Genomic DNA, 15,450 nt, shown 5'->3' on the forward strand with positions numbered 1-15,450 from the left:
AGATAGAATTATGTCCAAAGGATTTTGACATCTACAGCCCTCCACAGAGAAGGCAATGCAGGAAAGGGGAAGAAAATGAGGAGGAGGGTCTGCATTTTTTGGTTATTCTCTCTCTCCCCATCATATACAATTTAGCAATGTTGTTATTGTTTACATTCAAGCATTAGGAAGAACTTCTTCATTGTAAGTAGGATGCATTGCCTTGAAGGATGATGAACTTTCCAACTTTGGAGCATTTAAATAGAGGTTGCATGAGTATCTTTCATTAGTGCTTTAGTTAATATTCCTTCCCTGCAGGGGGTTGGACTACATGGCCCATGTGGTCCTTTCCAATCCTATGATTCTATTATTACAGTGGTCATCAATGGTAAAGTGCAAAAACTGTCAGGTTCAAAGTTCCTACCATGCTTGGTACCCATATATATTGATAAGCTTTCTAATACTGCATGATGGGTTCTGTTACACAACTGGTGATGCTGGGTGGAAGGATTGTTTATCATGCAGGGTGTCAGATGATGGGCAGATGTGTGGGGAGGAAAAACAAGCTGTGAGCTATCAAGGTCAAGTCCATGAAAACACCTGGTAGGAGGAGAACAAGAGAGGGTAGTCCTGGGAAAAGGAATGTTTTGATTTGTAGACAAATGGGGATGTAAGCTCGCAAAACCAGTTTGAAGTGCTATACTGTATAACTGAAAATGCTTCAGTCCTGATAACATCATTATGCTGTGATCAACTCAAGTTTACTGCATAAAGGTCTCTGACTTTGCTGAGGCTTGTGTTTCTGAACTGAAGTTAGCCGTTACATGAGCCGTTACTCATCAGGGCAAACCTCACAGTCACATTTGGAAAAAGAAGCCAAGGATCCAGGAAGTTGTGTTGATTCATATCAACATGCCAGTTCTAGCAGTTTTCATTTCCAAGAGCAGGACATCTGTAAACCTATGACCAATTGCTAATTTAAGACCAAACCAGTCCCATAGACTTTTCATTATATCAGGAATAGCTTCCAAGGAAACCCCCATGAGCCTTAGAAATTACTTGAAGGCATGCAACAACAATAACAAAGCTTCAAGCAATATATTGTAGCTGGGAAACTGCATCTCCACCCCCCTCCAGTTACTCTAAGGCTTGTTCCTGAACTCAGAGACAACATAATGGAAGTTGTAAGCCAAAAAAAAAAAAGATTAAAAGACCAAGTTGTCCACTTCTGATATCTAGGACAAAAGCAATTTCAATGGTATATGGACATTAGAGGGCAAGACAAGCTGGAATAATTTTTGAGGGAAATGAAAATATGATGAAATAACATACTGTACATGATGCATACATAAACCATGATAATGGTAGTAAGAGTTTCATGCCATTATGAAGGTATATCTTTTTATGTACAAATTCTTTAAACCTCTCTCTCTCAGGTTCCACAACTTCAACCACCAATTCCCCTTCCTCTATTACCAACTCTGAAAGCACCGTCACTTTAAAAACTGAACCTGTCGTAACATCGCAATATCCAGGACAATCAATAGTATCAACATCCCAGGTAAAGAATAATAAGAATTGCAAAATAATCTGACATACTTGTATCTGATTTGGCTACATGTGGATAGGAGCACAGAGCATATGAAACCAGAATGTTCAACACATAATCTGCAACAACAATTCTATTAAATCAACTCAGTTGTCTTTATCTGCAGTCAATAGGACATAAACCCCTCAGATTAAAAGACACATTTGACAAAAAAGCATACAGTACACAGTAAAATGTCTAAATATTAAAACAGCTAAAAAAAATCAGTTTGTATTAAATGTAGTTAACGTTGTTTTGTCATAAATGTTCTAGTAAGAATTGTCTATTTAAAATACTTAGCTACTTGCTAAAGAGCCCTGGTGGCCCAGTGGTTAAATGCCAGTCCTGCAGCTATAAGGTTGTAAGTTCAATCCCAGGCAAGGCTCTAAGGTCCCCACAGCCTTCCATCCTTTCATAGGTCAGTACAGTGTGATAGAAATGTAATTTCTATTGCTGTTGCTCTGTAAACATCTTGTTGGTACCTTTGAGCAAATAAATAATAAAATAAATAAAAGAGACTCAGGGAAGCACCCTGGGAAAAGCTGAATAATTGGAAATATTAGATCTTTCATAGCTCCTTGATAGTAATCACAATGAAACAATACATCTAAGACAGATTCAACTTCAGTATAGATAGAGGGGCAGTATCGGTTGTCCATTGGAGTTTTATTGAATCTTCCAACTAATTAGAAGGAAAACCTGTTAAATCAGGGGGATTTGGGATCAGTTCACCTTCATTTCCAGAGCATGGAGAATTTCCTTTTTTGGACTACAGCATTTAGAAGTCCCAGAGCAGTATAGCTACTGGTCATGTTGGCTGGGGGATTGTAGAAAATAGGCTTCCCCAGATGTTGCCCTGTGTCTTCAGTTTTCATGGGACATCTCCAGGCAGGAGATAAGGATGTAGACTCTCCAGTATTGATGGGCTCAGTTCTAAGCAGAAAAAAAGGCTCTGGGCAGATCTCAAGCTCAGCTAGTAGAGCAGGCACATGCCACACTTTACAAGACTTAAGTTATCCATTTGTAATGGTTACGGATTCAATAGTTTTTTTGCTCTACATCCTTGTAGGATCCAAGCCAGTCTGGAGATGCCTTGGCTGACAGTCACACCCAGTTCAAGTATGAACCGGAAGATTACACCTTTTCTTCCGGTGCTATGCCCCAGCAAACAGGACTCAGTGTTCCCCTTCGTCAAGACTCATGGTGTGCATTGGCACTGGCCTAGGAAACCAGTCTTCCAGTTTGAAATAAAACATGCTGCAGAACAACCCTTAATTGTCATGACATCAATGGACCTTCCTGCCTCAGTGCTTTGGATCTGAGGTTTGCTGCAATCAACTTAGTTCTGTGTTCCCAAAGCATTTTTCCGCAGAGGATGCTTTACTTGAATGCCAGTTGAGCAGGGTCAATCGCCTTTGTGATGCATCTGACTCTTCTGATACTTTGGCTCTCTGAAAGCTTTTACTTATACCCATACCAATCGAAAGCAAGAGAAATTGGGACCTCTGTTCTCAGTCAGTGGTCTCTGTCTTTCCTGTGATCCATTCTAACAAAAGAAATCCAGAATCTTGTGTTTTTTTCAGAGTGATTTCCACCCCACCCTCTTTTTATGACTCCCTTGTGTGCAATTTTACTCCACTTCCCAATAAAGACTATGATAGAATGTGGCACCAGTCACTTAATTTTATTAAATTGTAAATGGTGTTGACTTTTTAAAGTTTATTGATGGTGGCATGGAAAAGATAAACGAAGGGAGAGAACCACCCTTGTTTTATATCTTTTGCTGTTTTATATATTTTTTTAAAATCCTCGTAATGGACTGTTAGCTTCTGGAGTGCTTAATTTATCATCGTTAATAAGAAATGGTGCCTGGAAACTCCCATGCATTGCTCTTACAAACGTAGCAGGTCTGCTGGCAAAAATCTTTTGATAGCACTCCATGACAATAGAAAAACAATCCAAATGGGGCAAGGCGGATCAACATATACAACACAATTGCCCTTTGCCATTATATAACAGGTTCCAGGGCATTTGGGTCCATTTTAAAAATGGCTGCACACAGCAAACAAAAAGCAGACCTTGGTCCAACTCTGTCATTAGACATAGTGAGGCAACTATCTTAGACATACTCTGGATGTCATCACAGATTATTATTAATGGTTCAAATCTTTTTTATTGCTTGAGACTGGCAGGTGGAATAAGCTGGAAAGCAATGCTTCTTTGCATGCTGAAATAATTTGGCTGATTTAGGGTAATATGTACTTTGATTAGTAAAGATCAGAGAGATGCTATACCTCCTCATTCAGCAAAATGTCTTAGGCCTGTCCTGATGTGGGAGCACTAGTAAATTTATTCTGCTCAAATCCCATCTATCAGAAACACAAAAGTGGAGAAATAATTTGGCCTCCTCTTTGGCCACCAGATTCCTGCATACCTATTATTATGTGCCTTCAAGTTGATTCTAGGGTTTTCTTGGCAAAAATATTTTCAGAGGTTTGCCATTGCTTTTGAGGTTGAGAAAGTGGGACTACTCCTGAGGTGGTTATTTAACCCTGTGATCTGTAGTTTAGAGAGGCATATTGAGAATTTTCATCCAGAGGGCTCTTGTGTACCACCAAACTACAAATTCCAGGCTTTCACAAAGCTATTATAAGTCTCACCCAGATCACCAAGAGTTTTAGGGAGGCAGCCCTAATAATTCTTCCACACAGAAAACAAAGGCATGAACATGGCCAGCTGTGCCTCCCAGAAGCCGCAAGGGAGGCACAATTGGCCATGTACAGTCTGTACCCGCCAGGACTATTTTATGCACCAAATCACCTTAAAACAACAGATATAACCTTTTGTCTCAAGGAGTATCCAGAGGCATGGCGGGGGTGTTTTGGCAGGTTGCGTTTTGCCTTGAGAGAGGTTTAAGCTTGATGGAAGAGAAAGTGACACCAACAACCTTAAAGCTCTCAGCCTATTGTCCTTTTGAACATTATTCAGTTATAATAGTATGTTTCCACTAACAGCAATGGTTTCATCCTTTGGAATCCTGGGATTTGCAGTTTACAGGGGGGGGTATTAAGAATTCTCAGCCACAGAGCTCTAGTGTCTCCCCAAGTTACAAATCTCAGAATAAGATACAACCATAGCACTTAAAGTTAGGGTTGCCATAAGTCAGGAGCTCCAAACCGGGACAAATGTAGGACAAATGTAGGGCAACATTTTCAAATGTAGGACACATTTTTTAAAAATTGAGGACGTGCAAAAAAATTGAGGGTTTTAAAAAAATGTTAATATAAATGCATGTTTTTTAAGCATGATCAAAATGGAGGACATTTTGGCATTATTCCTAGACAGATGGCAGAAATGGACTTGCCCTCGGGTTCAACTTTACTTCTCAGAAGTGTGTACTTGGGCAAGGGACTGTGGTTTTTCTTCACTGCGCATGAGTTTGTAAAAATCACAGCAAGTTACATTGGCCGTGCCTCAGAGGCTTGTTGATATCAATATCACCACCACCACCATCATCATCATCATCACTATAATTGTCCAAGAAAGGCAGACTTGTTAGCATTCAAAGCGCCATAAATACACAGATAATGCACTTCCATACATTTAATAATAAAAAATAATGGGGAAAAAATAAAAAACAAGGCAGGGGTGTATATATTTAATAATAAAAATTAATGTAATAAAATAAAACAAGCAATAATAAAAATTAATGAAATAAAATAAAACAAGCAATAATAAAAATTAATAAAATAAAACAAGCAATAATAAAAATTAATGAAATAAAATAAAAACAAGCAATAATAAAAATTAATGAAATAAAATAAAATAAGTATTTTATATTTTTAAAAATAATTTAAAAAACCCAAAAAACCAAGGCAGACCTAATGGCCACTGACTCAGCTTTCCTCCTCCTCCTCCTCCTCCTCTCCTCCTCCTCCTCCTCTGCCCCAATTCTGCTCTGGCCCCTCCAAGGCACCCTTCCTCCGGATCCTTCCTCCTCCTCCTCCTCCTCCTCTCCTCCTCCTCCACCTCTGCCCCAATTCCGCCCTGGCCCCTTCAAGGCACCCTTCCCCTGGCTCCTTCCTCCTCCTCCTCCTCCTCTGGCCCAATTCTGCCCTGGCCCCTTCAAGGCACCCTTCCTCCGGCTCCTTCCTCCTCCTCCTCTCCTCCCCTCCTCCTCCTCCTTAGGATGGCTGGCACGCGTGTGCGGGGAGGGAAGCGAGCTGCCACTGGCCCCTGCTGAGGCCTGGGCGGCACGCACCGAGAAGCCCGTCCTCTTTGGCCAGCTGGCCAATGGCTGGCTGGCCAAAGCGAGGGACGAGCTCCTGTTTTGGAGCCCTGTGTGCGCGCACGGGTGGGCAAGCCCTGACGCGGTGGCGGCGGTGCTGCTTCTGTCGCCAAGGAGGAAGGCGGAGCCGGAGGAGGAGGTGGGTTGGCGCTGCCCAGCCCACCACGAAGAGGAGGAGGAGGAGGTGGGTTGGCGCCGCAGCCAGCCGCATTAGCGGCAGCGGCCATGGCCGCAGGAGGAGCGGACCCCAAACCGGGAACAAGGCGTGGGGGGCCCCCAAACCGGACCGTGACCGTGAGGGGCCCCCCAAAAGCGTGATTGTCATGGGGGCCGCCGGGTTATGGCATCCCTACTTAAAGTGGAAGCATAGTACACTAATTGTATAAAGAGAAAGATCCCTAAGACTAGAAGCGGAGACTAAATGTGGCAAGGGATGCTCTAGGAAATCAGAGGATGCTTCTATTATCTTCAGTACAGAGAAACATTGATAGACAGAACATCCTCCCAAAGACTCTGTTATGGAGGCAGGTGATTCATGATAAATTTGACTGCACTTACAGAATGTCTAGCGTAATGTATAGGGCTGCTGCTACACTGCAGAATTAACAATTAATACAGTTTGATACTGCTTTAACTGTCATGGTTCCATCTGTATACAATCCTGGGATTTGTAGTTTGCTGTTGCACCAGAGCTTTCTGACACAGAAGGCTAAATAACTCACAAAACTACAAATCCCAGGATTCCATCGTGTTGAGCCATAGCAGTTAAAGTGGCATCAAACTGCATTAATTCTGCAGCATAAGTGCAGCCACAAATCATGGGAAAGAGATTGCCTTTGGAATATTACGTTCAGTTCTGTGCATAGCACTAAAAGAGGCATTGCCAAACCTGAAGTGTCCAGAAGAGGATGACCAGGATCATGAAGGACAGGAAACTAAATTCTATCAGAAGCAAATGAAAGGTCTATTTAATTTTTAGCCAGGAGAAGAGAAGATGTAGGTAAGAATACAGTGATCAAGTAGCTGAAGGCCTCTAAAAGGCTTTCTTTTTTTGTCCTGCAATTTTAACCTTCTGTAATTCAGATGTGCTCCTTCCCTCAACCATGTCTGGATTATTAATGCTGGCACCTGCTTGGTTACTTTGAACAGAGGGTAAAGAAGAGAACCAATGGTCTGTAGTGACAGAGCCTGGAAATTGTACTTTTAAAATATTATAACTGACCATGCTGGCTGAGGTGTTCTGGGAGTTACACTCCAAAAAGTATTTTTCCTCCCTAGCTCCATGCAGTGATTAGATCAGGACTTGGTATCCAGGTTCAAGTCTGCACTGGATAATCTTGGACCAATCACTTTGTCCCTCAGCCTGATCAACCTCCCAGGATTGTTGTAAGGATGAAATGGGAGAAAGGAGATCCATGTCAGCTGTCTTGAGATCATTAGAGGAAAGGTGAAATTTCAGTGTTACAGATAAAGAAATATTAATCTTAAATGAGCTCAGGATCCTTTCTTAACAGCTTCTGGATGCAGCGAAGATAGCCAAAGTTATGGGAACGAAGCAAAGAACAATGTAAGTAGATTCAGAGAGAGCTTATTTTATTGTTCTTAGTTAACTATTGTTGAAACCCTTTCTGGGGGGAAAAAGAAGAGAGCATTGGAGGAATTGGCTGGGTCCAATTGTTGAGTAATTTTGCTCCATTATAGCTGCAGCTATTTATAACCAGGAAGTTGTCAAGGGATAGTCCATTATGTGGAAGCAAACTGGCACAAGGCTTCCTGTGCTGCTTGTTTCCCTTGTCAAAAAGAAATATGTGGCTTGTTTTCATAATGGGAGATGTGCACAGTATCCCACGGTACTAAAGTAGAAAGGTTACAGAGAGGGGACCAAGAGCATTTCTGAATTATGGAACCATTGCAAATTGTATGGTTGGTGTTTAAATCTGCTACATCCACATAGGTGTAGTAGAGTAGCTGTCCCTTACCTGGCCCCTTCAAGTTGTGTTGGACTTCAACCTTCATAACCCCACAGCTGTAACTCTCCAGACCTTGCTGGACTCCAGCTCCCAACTGCTCTTGCCAACATGACCAATACTCAAATAGGTATTTGAGGAGGCCTACGGGTTTCCTAAGCCCTAATCTATGGCAATTACTGAACTTTACACAGCAGGTCTGCTTGCAACAGTAGGCACAGTACAGTGTGTGGTGTGAAAGCACTACTTCTATCTGGAGAATGGACATTTTATCTCAAGAACATCCAGAGTATTTATAAGGCAGGCCTTCTAATGTGGTTGGACTCCAGTGCCCAGCATCCCTGACTACCGGCCATGTTAGGTGGAACTGATTGGACTTAATGTAGCTGCCCTGATCATTGTAGCATTATAGTAAGTCACCTTTCAAAAGAAGGAGACCAAGACACTGGATGAAGATGTGCAGGGTTTGAAACAGTCAACTTTTGGGGGTGACAGTTTCTGGATCCCCCAGCCACCATAATAATTGCCATGTTGGCAGGGAGATTCTGTGAGAGATTCTCCAAAAAGTGTGTTTTCCAAGATCAGTGGCAAATATGATGGATGGAGATGTGTTTCTTTAAAGAGGAAGAAGCATGGGAAAAAGGAAAATAGTTGATGTTCCAAGGAACACTCTAACTAAAGCAAAAAACAATAAAAATACAAATGTAGCAAATGCATAAAGGTAGGAAGAGAGCTATTTAAATCCAGTGACCAGGTTGATGCTGTACCAGGATGATGTCTGTTGATAATAGCCACATTAATGTTGTGTGTGACCCTTATGCCATGAGTCATTTTCTAAAGCAGGCACAGGGATCAAAACTCCACCCACAGCCTGACACTGGTGGCTCCAGAGAAGTTATTTATGGACTGACGGTAAATGCACTTTCCAAATATGAAGTTCTTATTCACTGAATCTTACTTTTTTTTGTTCAATTTCTGTGACGAACTGTGAAAAATATTCTTTGGCAGAGCAAATACAGCAGCCAATTTGCTAGTTGTTGCAAATATCTGTAAATCCTTATTCAGTGGCAGAAATCTAATCTAATCTGTCATCTATCTATTTTCTATCTGCCTGTCTGTCTGTCTGTCTATCTGGGCCATTTGTATATTGCTTGTTGACCCAGTAGAACCTCTGAGATGGTGCACAACTGATTTTCAACAACAACAACAAAACGTTTAAAAAGGTCTCCCGACAATTAGATGTCTCAAATTAGTACAGAAGAATTATTCTGCACAGGAAGCATGTCTTTCATGCACAGAAAATAGTATTTTCTGCAGAAAACAGGATTTTGATGCAAAAACCTCACAAGTTTTCTATGTAGAATACCTCAACAACATCTGAGGATGTTCAGATTGTTGTTGTTTTTAATTGCCACCAGATCAACTTTAAGTTATGATAAGACAATGAATGAGAGCCCTCCAAGTCACCTTGCTACCAGCAGCCCTGTTCAGGGCTTGAAAACTCAGAGCCGTGGATTTCTTGATTGAATTAATCCACCTATGGCACAGTCTCTCCCCTTTTCCTATTGCCTCCCACCTTTACCAAGCATTGTTGTCTTTTCTAATGACTCCTGTCTTTTCAATGAAATGTCCAAAGTACAATAGTCTCAGTTTAATCATCTTGTATTTTTAGGGAAAGTTCAGATTTGATTTGCTGTTGGACTCATTCAAGGACATTCAAATACAAGAGGGAAATTTCACAAGATGCTCACTGCTCTATTATTCTTCCATCTATCAGAAATCCCATTTTTCATCTTGGGAACAAATATTATTCTTTTTACCTCTATATTTGTCCTTTTATTTTGTCCAGAAAGTGTGGTCAATGGAGTTTGGTTGGTTTGAGGATTGCAACAATAGTCTGGAGGCATATGTAATGCTAGAAAAAATTATGCAAGAAACTAACCCTCAAGCCAATGAGGATGTCTTCATCCCCAATGTCTCCATTTCTCTCTGTGTGAAGTTCATATGGGATTTCTCCACCTTCTGGTCATATCCCAAGAGCACCATATGATCCCCATGATGATCTTTTTGTCTAGTTTGAACCACTCTGCTTTGCTATCTTTCTCAGCTAGCAAATGGAAGATTTTGGAGATAGGCCACCACCACTGTTTCTTCAAAGGCTCCATCCCAAAGCATGTGAACAACCTGTGCTGTTTCCCAGCCAGGTACCCATCATCCCGCGTGCCTTGCCCATTACCTTTGATGTTGTCAAACAGCTGCCTGCCAGCTATGCATTGCTGCAGCTGGTGTCCAAAGGCCACAGGCCAGGATGGTTTTACAACATAACTGCAGTGATCTGCTCATCCTGCCCTTTAAACAGATGCCTCGAGATTTTCACTAAGTCAGCAAATGAAATAACGAGGCACTCCCATTTCTATCAACATAGGTTGTTCTTGTTTATGGCTGTATTAATGACACTATAAATTCTCCACTAACCTGGAAGACCTTTTCTTTTTAAAAGAAAGCTGTATGAAAAGGTAACTGTGTCAGGTCCAAGGACCAAGGTTCTTTCCTAGGACCCTCTAAGCAAAAAGGTCCCGTTAGACTAAACAACACCCCCCCCCCAAAGTTACTAGAAGTCCACTTCTTTAGTGTTTTACAAGTTCAGAAACCAATTTAAATGGTAAATTCTTGCTCCTCGAGGTTTCCAGAAGTGACCTTCATCCCCACGTTTTTGGTAGGGTAGGAAAATGATATTCCAGGCATTCTGGAGGACCATACACAGTCTCAAGGCATTATACATGTGGGGCCAAGCCATATTTGACTGTGGTCAAAATGGCATAAATTTTCAGTGAAGAAGAACACACAAGCTAGGAGAAAGTACATCAGTCTGCTTTTGAATGAGGACTTTTTCACATGGGAGGCAAGCATCATTAAAATATGACTAAACTATGGTAATAGCATGATTGGGGGGGAAGATTATCACACACCTGCACAGTTCTCCCATTCGTGTCCTGTGCACAAACTGTAATGGACGCATCATTGGGTAATAACAGAAACTCTCATTATGCTTGCCTCCTCCATGTGAAAGAGCCCTGAGAGTCTACAGGGAAAGGCAAGATTTCACCACCTCTGCACTTCTTCCCAACTGAGTTTATGGAGTGCATACTATTTCTTTCATTTTAAACTCAATTTGCAGCAATTGAAGAAAGCTGAGGAAGAAGGGGAAAATGGGAGGAGGAGAAAAATTTAGTACATTTTTTAAACAGCTGAAAAAAGGTAAATGCAGAGGATTCATTGAGTCTGTCTCTGTCAAGTCAGGACAGTACTAAAGTACGTAATTTTAGTCCCAGCTAGAACAGACCGACTGAATCAGTGGGAATTCAATAACTCAACGTAATGGATGAAACTGACTCGATGGATCTACTGGAGTAAGATTGGAGTGTAGGCCCTGGGTTTAAGTGTTCATGCAGGTACAAAGCTCGCTGGGTGAAACTGGGCCAGTCACTCCATTGAATTCTTTCAAAGGAGCATATATACTACCTTGAACCTCTGGGATAAAAGGTGGAATATAAACCGAACAAAGAAAATAAGAAACATTTTCAAGCCTGTGGTATATGATGCACACAAGATGATGCTGTTTCAGATGGTACCTAGTAGAGATGGAATAAATAATTCTTCCTTTCAGTCAACCAAGCACTTTACTGAATCCCACATTTCCCCCCAAGTAGGAATCACAGTGGCTACTCATTCTCAAGGAAAAGACCCCAGGCTTTCCAATAGTCAGGTAAACCCATCAGGAAGAATAATAGACCAGTGAAAATGCTGTACAATTTTCTCCCAGTATTTGACTGTCCCAAAGTGTAGGGAGGATTATTCTGCATAGAAGAGCATGAGGAGTTTTGCACAATAAATCTTTCTCTCTGCAGAAAACGGGTCCACTCTGCAGAACATGCTGTTTACTGCACAGGAAATAGTCTTTCTGTGCAAGAAATTCATGTGTGCATGTTTTACACAAAATGAGTTCTCCATACCAGTTGGGGACAGCTGAAAACACATGTTTTTCTATGTAGAATTAATTTCTTGCATCACTGAGGGATGTTTGAATATAGAAATATAGAGAGGTTATTGTGGAAGAATGTTCATTTTCTCTTACAGTTGGCGGGGGGGGGGGGGCCACCTGAAATTATTCATTCCCACATATAAGAATGAAATTGTCAAAGATTTGCATTCTTAATACCTCATTTCCTAGTTTCCAGAAGCACTGAGTGTAATAGCTGGGCAACTTTAAGGTAGTCGCAAGCAATGTGTGGCCCGCCAAATGTTGCTAGACTGCAGTTTTCATCGTTCCTCAGCTTGAAGACTGTCATCTTGTTAAGCAGGGCATGAAGGCTGGAATGCGACATCCTGAGGGCAAAACATAACATTTTGCCTGCATAAATCTGTGTCCCCCTCCCAGAAGGCAGCTTCCAAGTGCCAGAACACATTACTCCAGCCATTTACTGGCCAGAAGCAGGGGAGAGGGTGGGAAACACCCAAAAGTGCAGCTGGGAAAAGACAAACAGTGTCACCCTTCCAGACTTCCAGCATGTTACCAACAAGATTTTAACTACTATCAACCTAAGTTTGGAGTCTTCTTCCCTAGAAGTCTTTAAACAGAGGCTGAGTGGCCATCGGTCAGGTATGCTTTGATTGTGACTTCCTGCATGGCAGGGGTTGGACTGGATGGCCCTTGTGGTTTCTTCCAACTCTATGATTTTATGAAGTTTGGAACTGAGTTCTGAACTCAAAATGCTTTGGACTGAAAGCAGACATGGGGGAAAGACCAGTGGAAATCCATGTCATCTGTCATTGAAGCTTCAATATGAAAATGAAGTAGTCATCTCATGAAACTAGAGGCACTTTCACACTACATGTGTATAGCACGATGATTCCACTTCAACTGTCATGGAAACCTTGGGTTTGTGGTTTACGGAGGAATGCTTAGAATGATTAGTCAGAGAGCTGTAGTACGTTAACCAGCTACAAACTTCAAGATTCCATAAAATCCTACAGATAAAATGAAATCATTATGTAGTGTGTAAGGCCCCCAGGACTTGCTGGATGAGAGCACCAGGATGTTTTTGATTAACTAGAAAAGCCATGTTAACTCCCAGCACTCTCAGATTTCCATTGTCCCTTTGGACACAATAGCTGGGTGGGATTATGACAGCCCCCAGCAACAATATATTGTTGTGAGTTATCCCTACTGTTATGCAAAGCATGGGGGGGGGGGTTCGTCCATGGGCAATCAGGACCCATTAACTTTCCAAAGGACCTGCAGACAAAACTGCTAGAGCCAGTTTGTTAACAATGCTACCACCTGCATTTTTGGACTGTCCTTGGGGATATGACTATGGCAAAGCTGGGAATCATATGCATGGTTCTCCAGATGTTGGATTGCATCTTCCAGCAGTATTAGCCAGCATAATAAATAGTGAGGAGTGCTGAGAGAGAATGTGACTTGTCCAAGGTCACAGAATAAATTTTCATAACTGAGCAGTGGTGCAGAATTTGAATTTTGTCCTAGGCCAACACTCAAACCACTACACTATGCTGAATCACTAGGAAACAAATATTGCTACACCTTCCATTATCTTGTCCCGGCCATTCCCCCTGAACAGAATATTAGACACCTCACCTAACTTCCCATTTTCTTGTTTTAATATGTCAACCTTATTATTGTGTATTTATTGTGAGTCCTGCATCTTCAGATGACCAGGCCACGATGTGAATAAGATGTCCATATTTCACCTTGTCATTTTGGTCTTTTGATAAATAATTTACAGACCTGAAACAGAAGGGCTGAATTTCCACAGTAGCCTTGTGGATACTGCAAGACATTTAAAAATAAATGGTGCTGGTTCTCTTACCTTGACAGCTTACATGGAAACTATGAAGCAGGCTGCCCATTTGTTTTGATGCTGATAGAAAGCATTTAAAATTCATTCTATCATTCTGGGTTGAGATGCATTAAATTACACAGTGTCATTTGGTTTTGTTATTTGAAGCTGTCAAGCTGATGAGACAACAATCTTGGTAGCCTATTATGTAGTGTTCAGCTTTCAATTCCAACCAAATACAATTAATTTCTAGAATGCATTCTCCTAGTGGGAAATAACATTTTGATCCCTAGTTCCTAAGATCACAGGAAGATTTCTGGCTGATTATTTAGGATAGCCATGCATCCTGAATGTCTAGACCTGAAGCAAAATGATAAGAAGATCCTCAACTGGAAACACATATCATTAAATACAAAACTTAGAATCATCCAGTATTTCTGATTTCTATGAATGGTTGTGAAAGCTGGACAGTGAGGAAACCCAACAGGAAGAGAATCGACTCATTACAAATGTGGTGCTGGAGAAAAGTTCTACCACTGAAAAAATGAAAGAATGAGTCTTAGAGACCACATGTGACCCGGTTTTCATCTATAAAATGTTTGAGAGTATGCCAAGAGGCTCAATAATATGGTCTCCTCAGGTGGTGGAGCACAGACAGTGGTCCTTCCCACTGCTGTTTTCACCACTAGATTCAGAGCAATTTTGAATCAACTTGAATGCCTGGCTCCAAATGTTTCTTGAATGTATATGCCTGGCTCCACATGGACCTCAGAGCCAAATTACTGTATGGCACGGATGATTTTTCAAAGCACCACTACCAAAGCTATGTAGTCAAGAAATGGCTGTTTGCAGTCTGATTCTGGATGGTGGTAGAAAGCCTCCTCCTCCTTTTCCTCTTCTGCAAGCATGCAAATCTATTCAGGGGTGTAGCTATGGGTGAAGCTGGCATTGCAGAGAGTGATATGCTGAAAGTCATCCATGCCTGGAAGTGACCCATTTGCTGTGGTCACATTCTCTTTTTAACTTTCCCTGCCCCTTTACTTTAGCTGTGTAAACTGTATTTTTAATGCTCAAGTGATGTTTTAAGTTACTGCAATGCTAGAAATTTGGGGGACTGAAATAAAATTTGATTGGGAGCAGTATTATTAATCTGGAGGGGCAATGCCTTCAGTTCTATACCCACCAATATCTACATCCCTGGTGCATTATCTGTACCGTGGCCACTGCAATCACTTTGCCTTCCTCTTCCCTTCTTTGTGCAATGATTGGGAGGGGACAGAGATGCCACCTGTGCTACTACTACCTCCTATTGCCAGGAATAGATTCTTTTCCTTCCAACTAGGCAGGCCAGGAAATGCACCCCCCCCAATGTAATGTCTCCTGGTGGGACTCACCGTTTGGCTTTAGACAGCTGAAGTCCCCAAAACTAACTTTTCAGAGTTGTTCAACTGGCCATATTTATGTATTGTACTGACTACCAGTCTCCTTTTCCTTCATGATGCTTCCTCTGGTGTTAAGCACCACTGTGGCTGCTGCTACACTGCAGAAATAAAGTAGTATGACACCACTTTAAGTTCCATGCCTCAATGCTATGGAATTCTGAGATTTGTAGGTTGATGGGGCAGGGAAGGCTAAATGTCCCACAAAACTACAAATCTCATAATTCTATAACATTGACAGTTAGATGTGGTAAACTGCTTTATTTCTGCAGTGTGGATACAACCTGTTATAACTTTGCTCAGAGTTTTTGTTCTCAGGCCCCTTCGT

At 41.6% G+C, this 15,450-nt stretch overlaps 1 protein-coding gene across 1 annotated transcript in view; it reads left to right on the plus strand.

Moving 5' to 3' along the window:
- Positions 1–2,856, plus strand: part of GATA5 (GATA binding protein 5) — a 44,211-nt gene extending 41,355 nt beyond the window's left edge. Inside the window, exons 6-7 of the mRNA XM_042463928.1 lie at positions 1,416–1,540; positions 2,637–2,856. Of these exons, the coding sequence (XP_042319862.1) occupies positions 1,416–1,540; positions 2,637–2,792 (281 nt within the window). The 3' untranslated portion in view covers positions 2,793–2,856. The remainder of the gene's footprint in view (positions 1–1,415; positions 1,541–2,636) is intronic.
- The last annotated feature ends 12,594 nt before the right edge of the window (positions 2,857–15,450 follow it).

The sequence above is a fragment of the Sceloporus undulatus genome, chromosome 4 (genome assembly GCF_019175285.1).
Source record: "Sceloporus undulatus isolate JIND9_A2432 ecotype Alabama chromosome 4, SceUnd_v1.1, whole genome shotgun sequence".
Lineage (NCBI taxonomy): Eukaryota > Metazoa > Chordata > Lepidosauria > Squamata > Phrynosomatidae > Sceloporus > Sceloporus undulatus.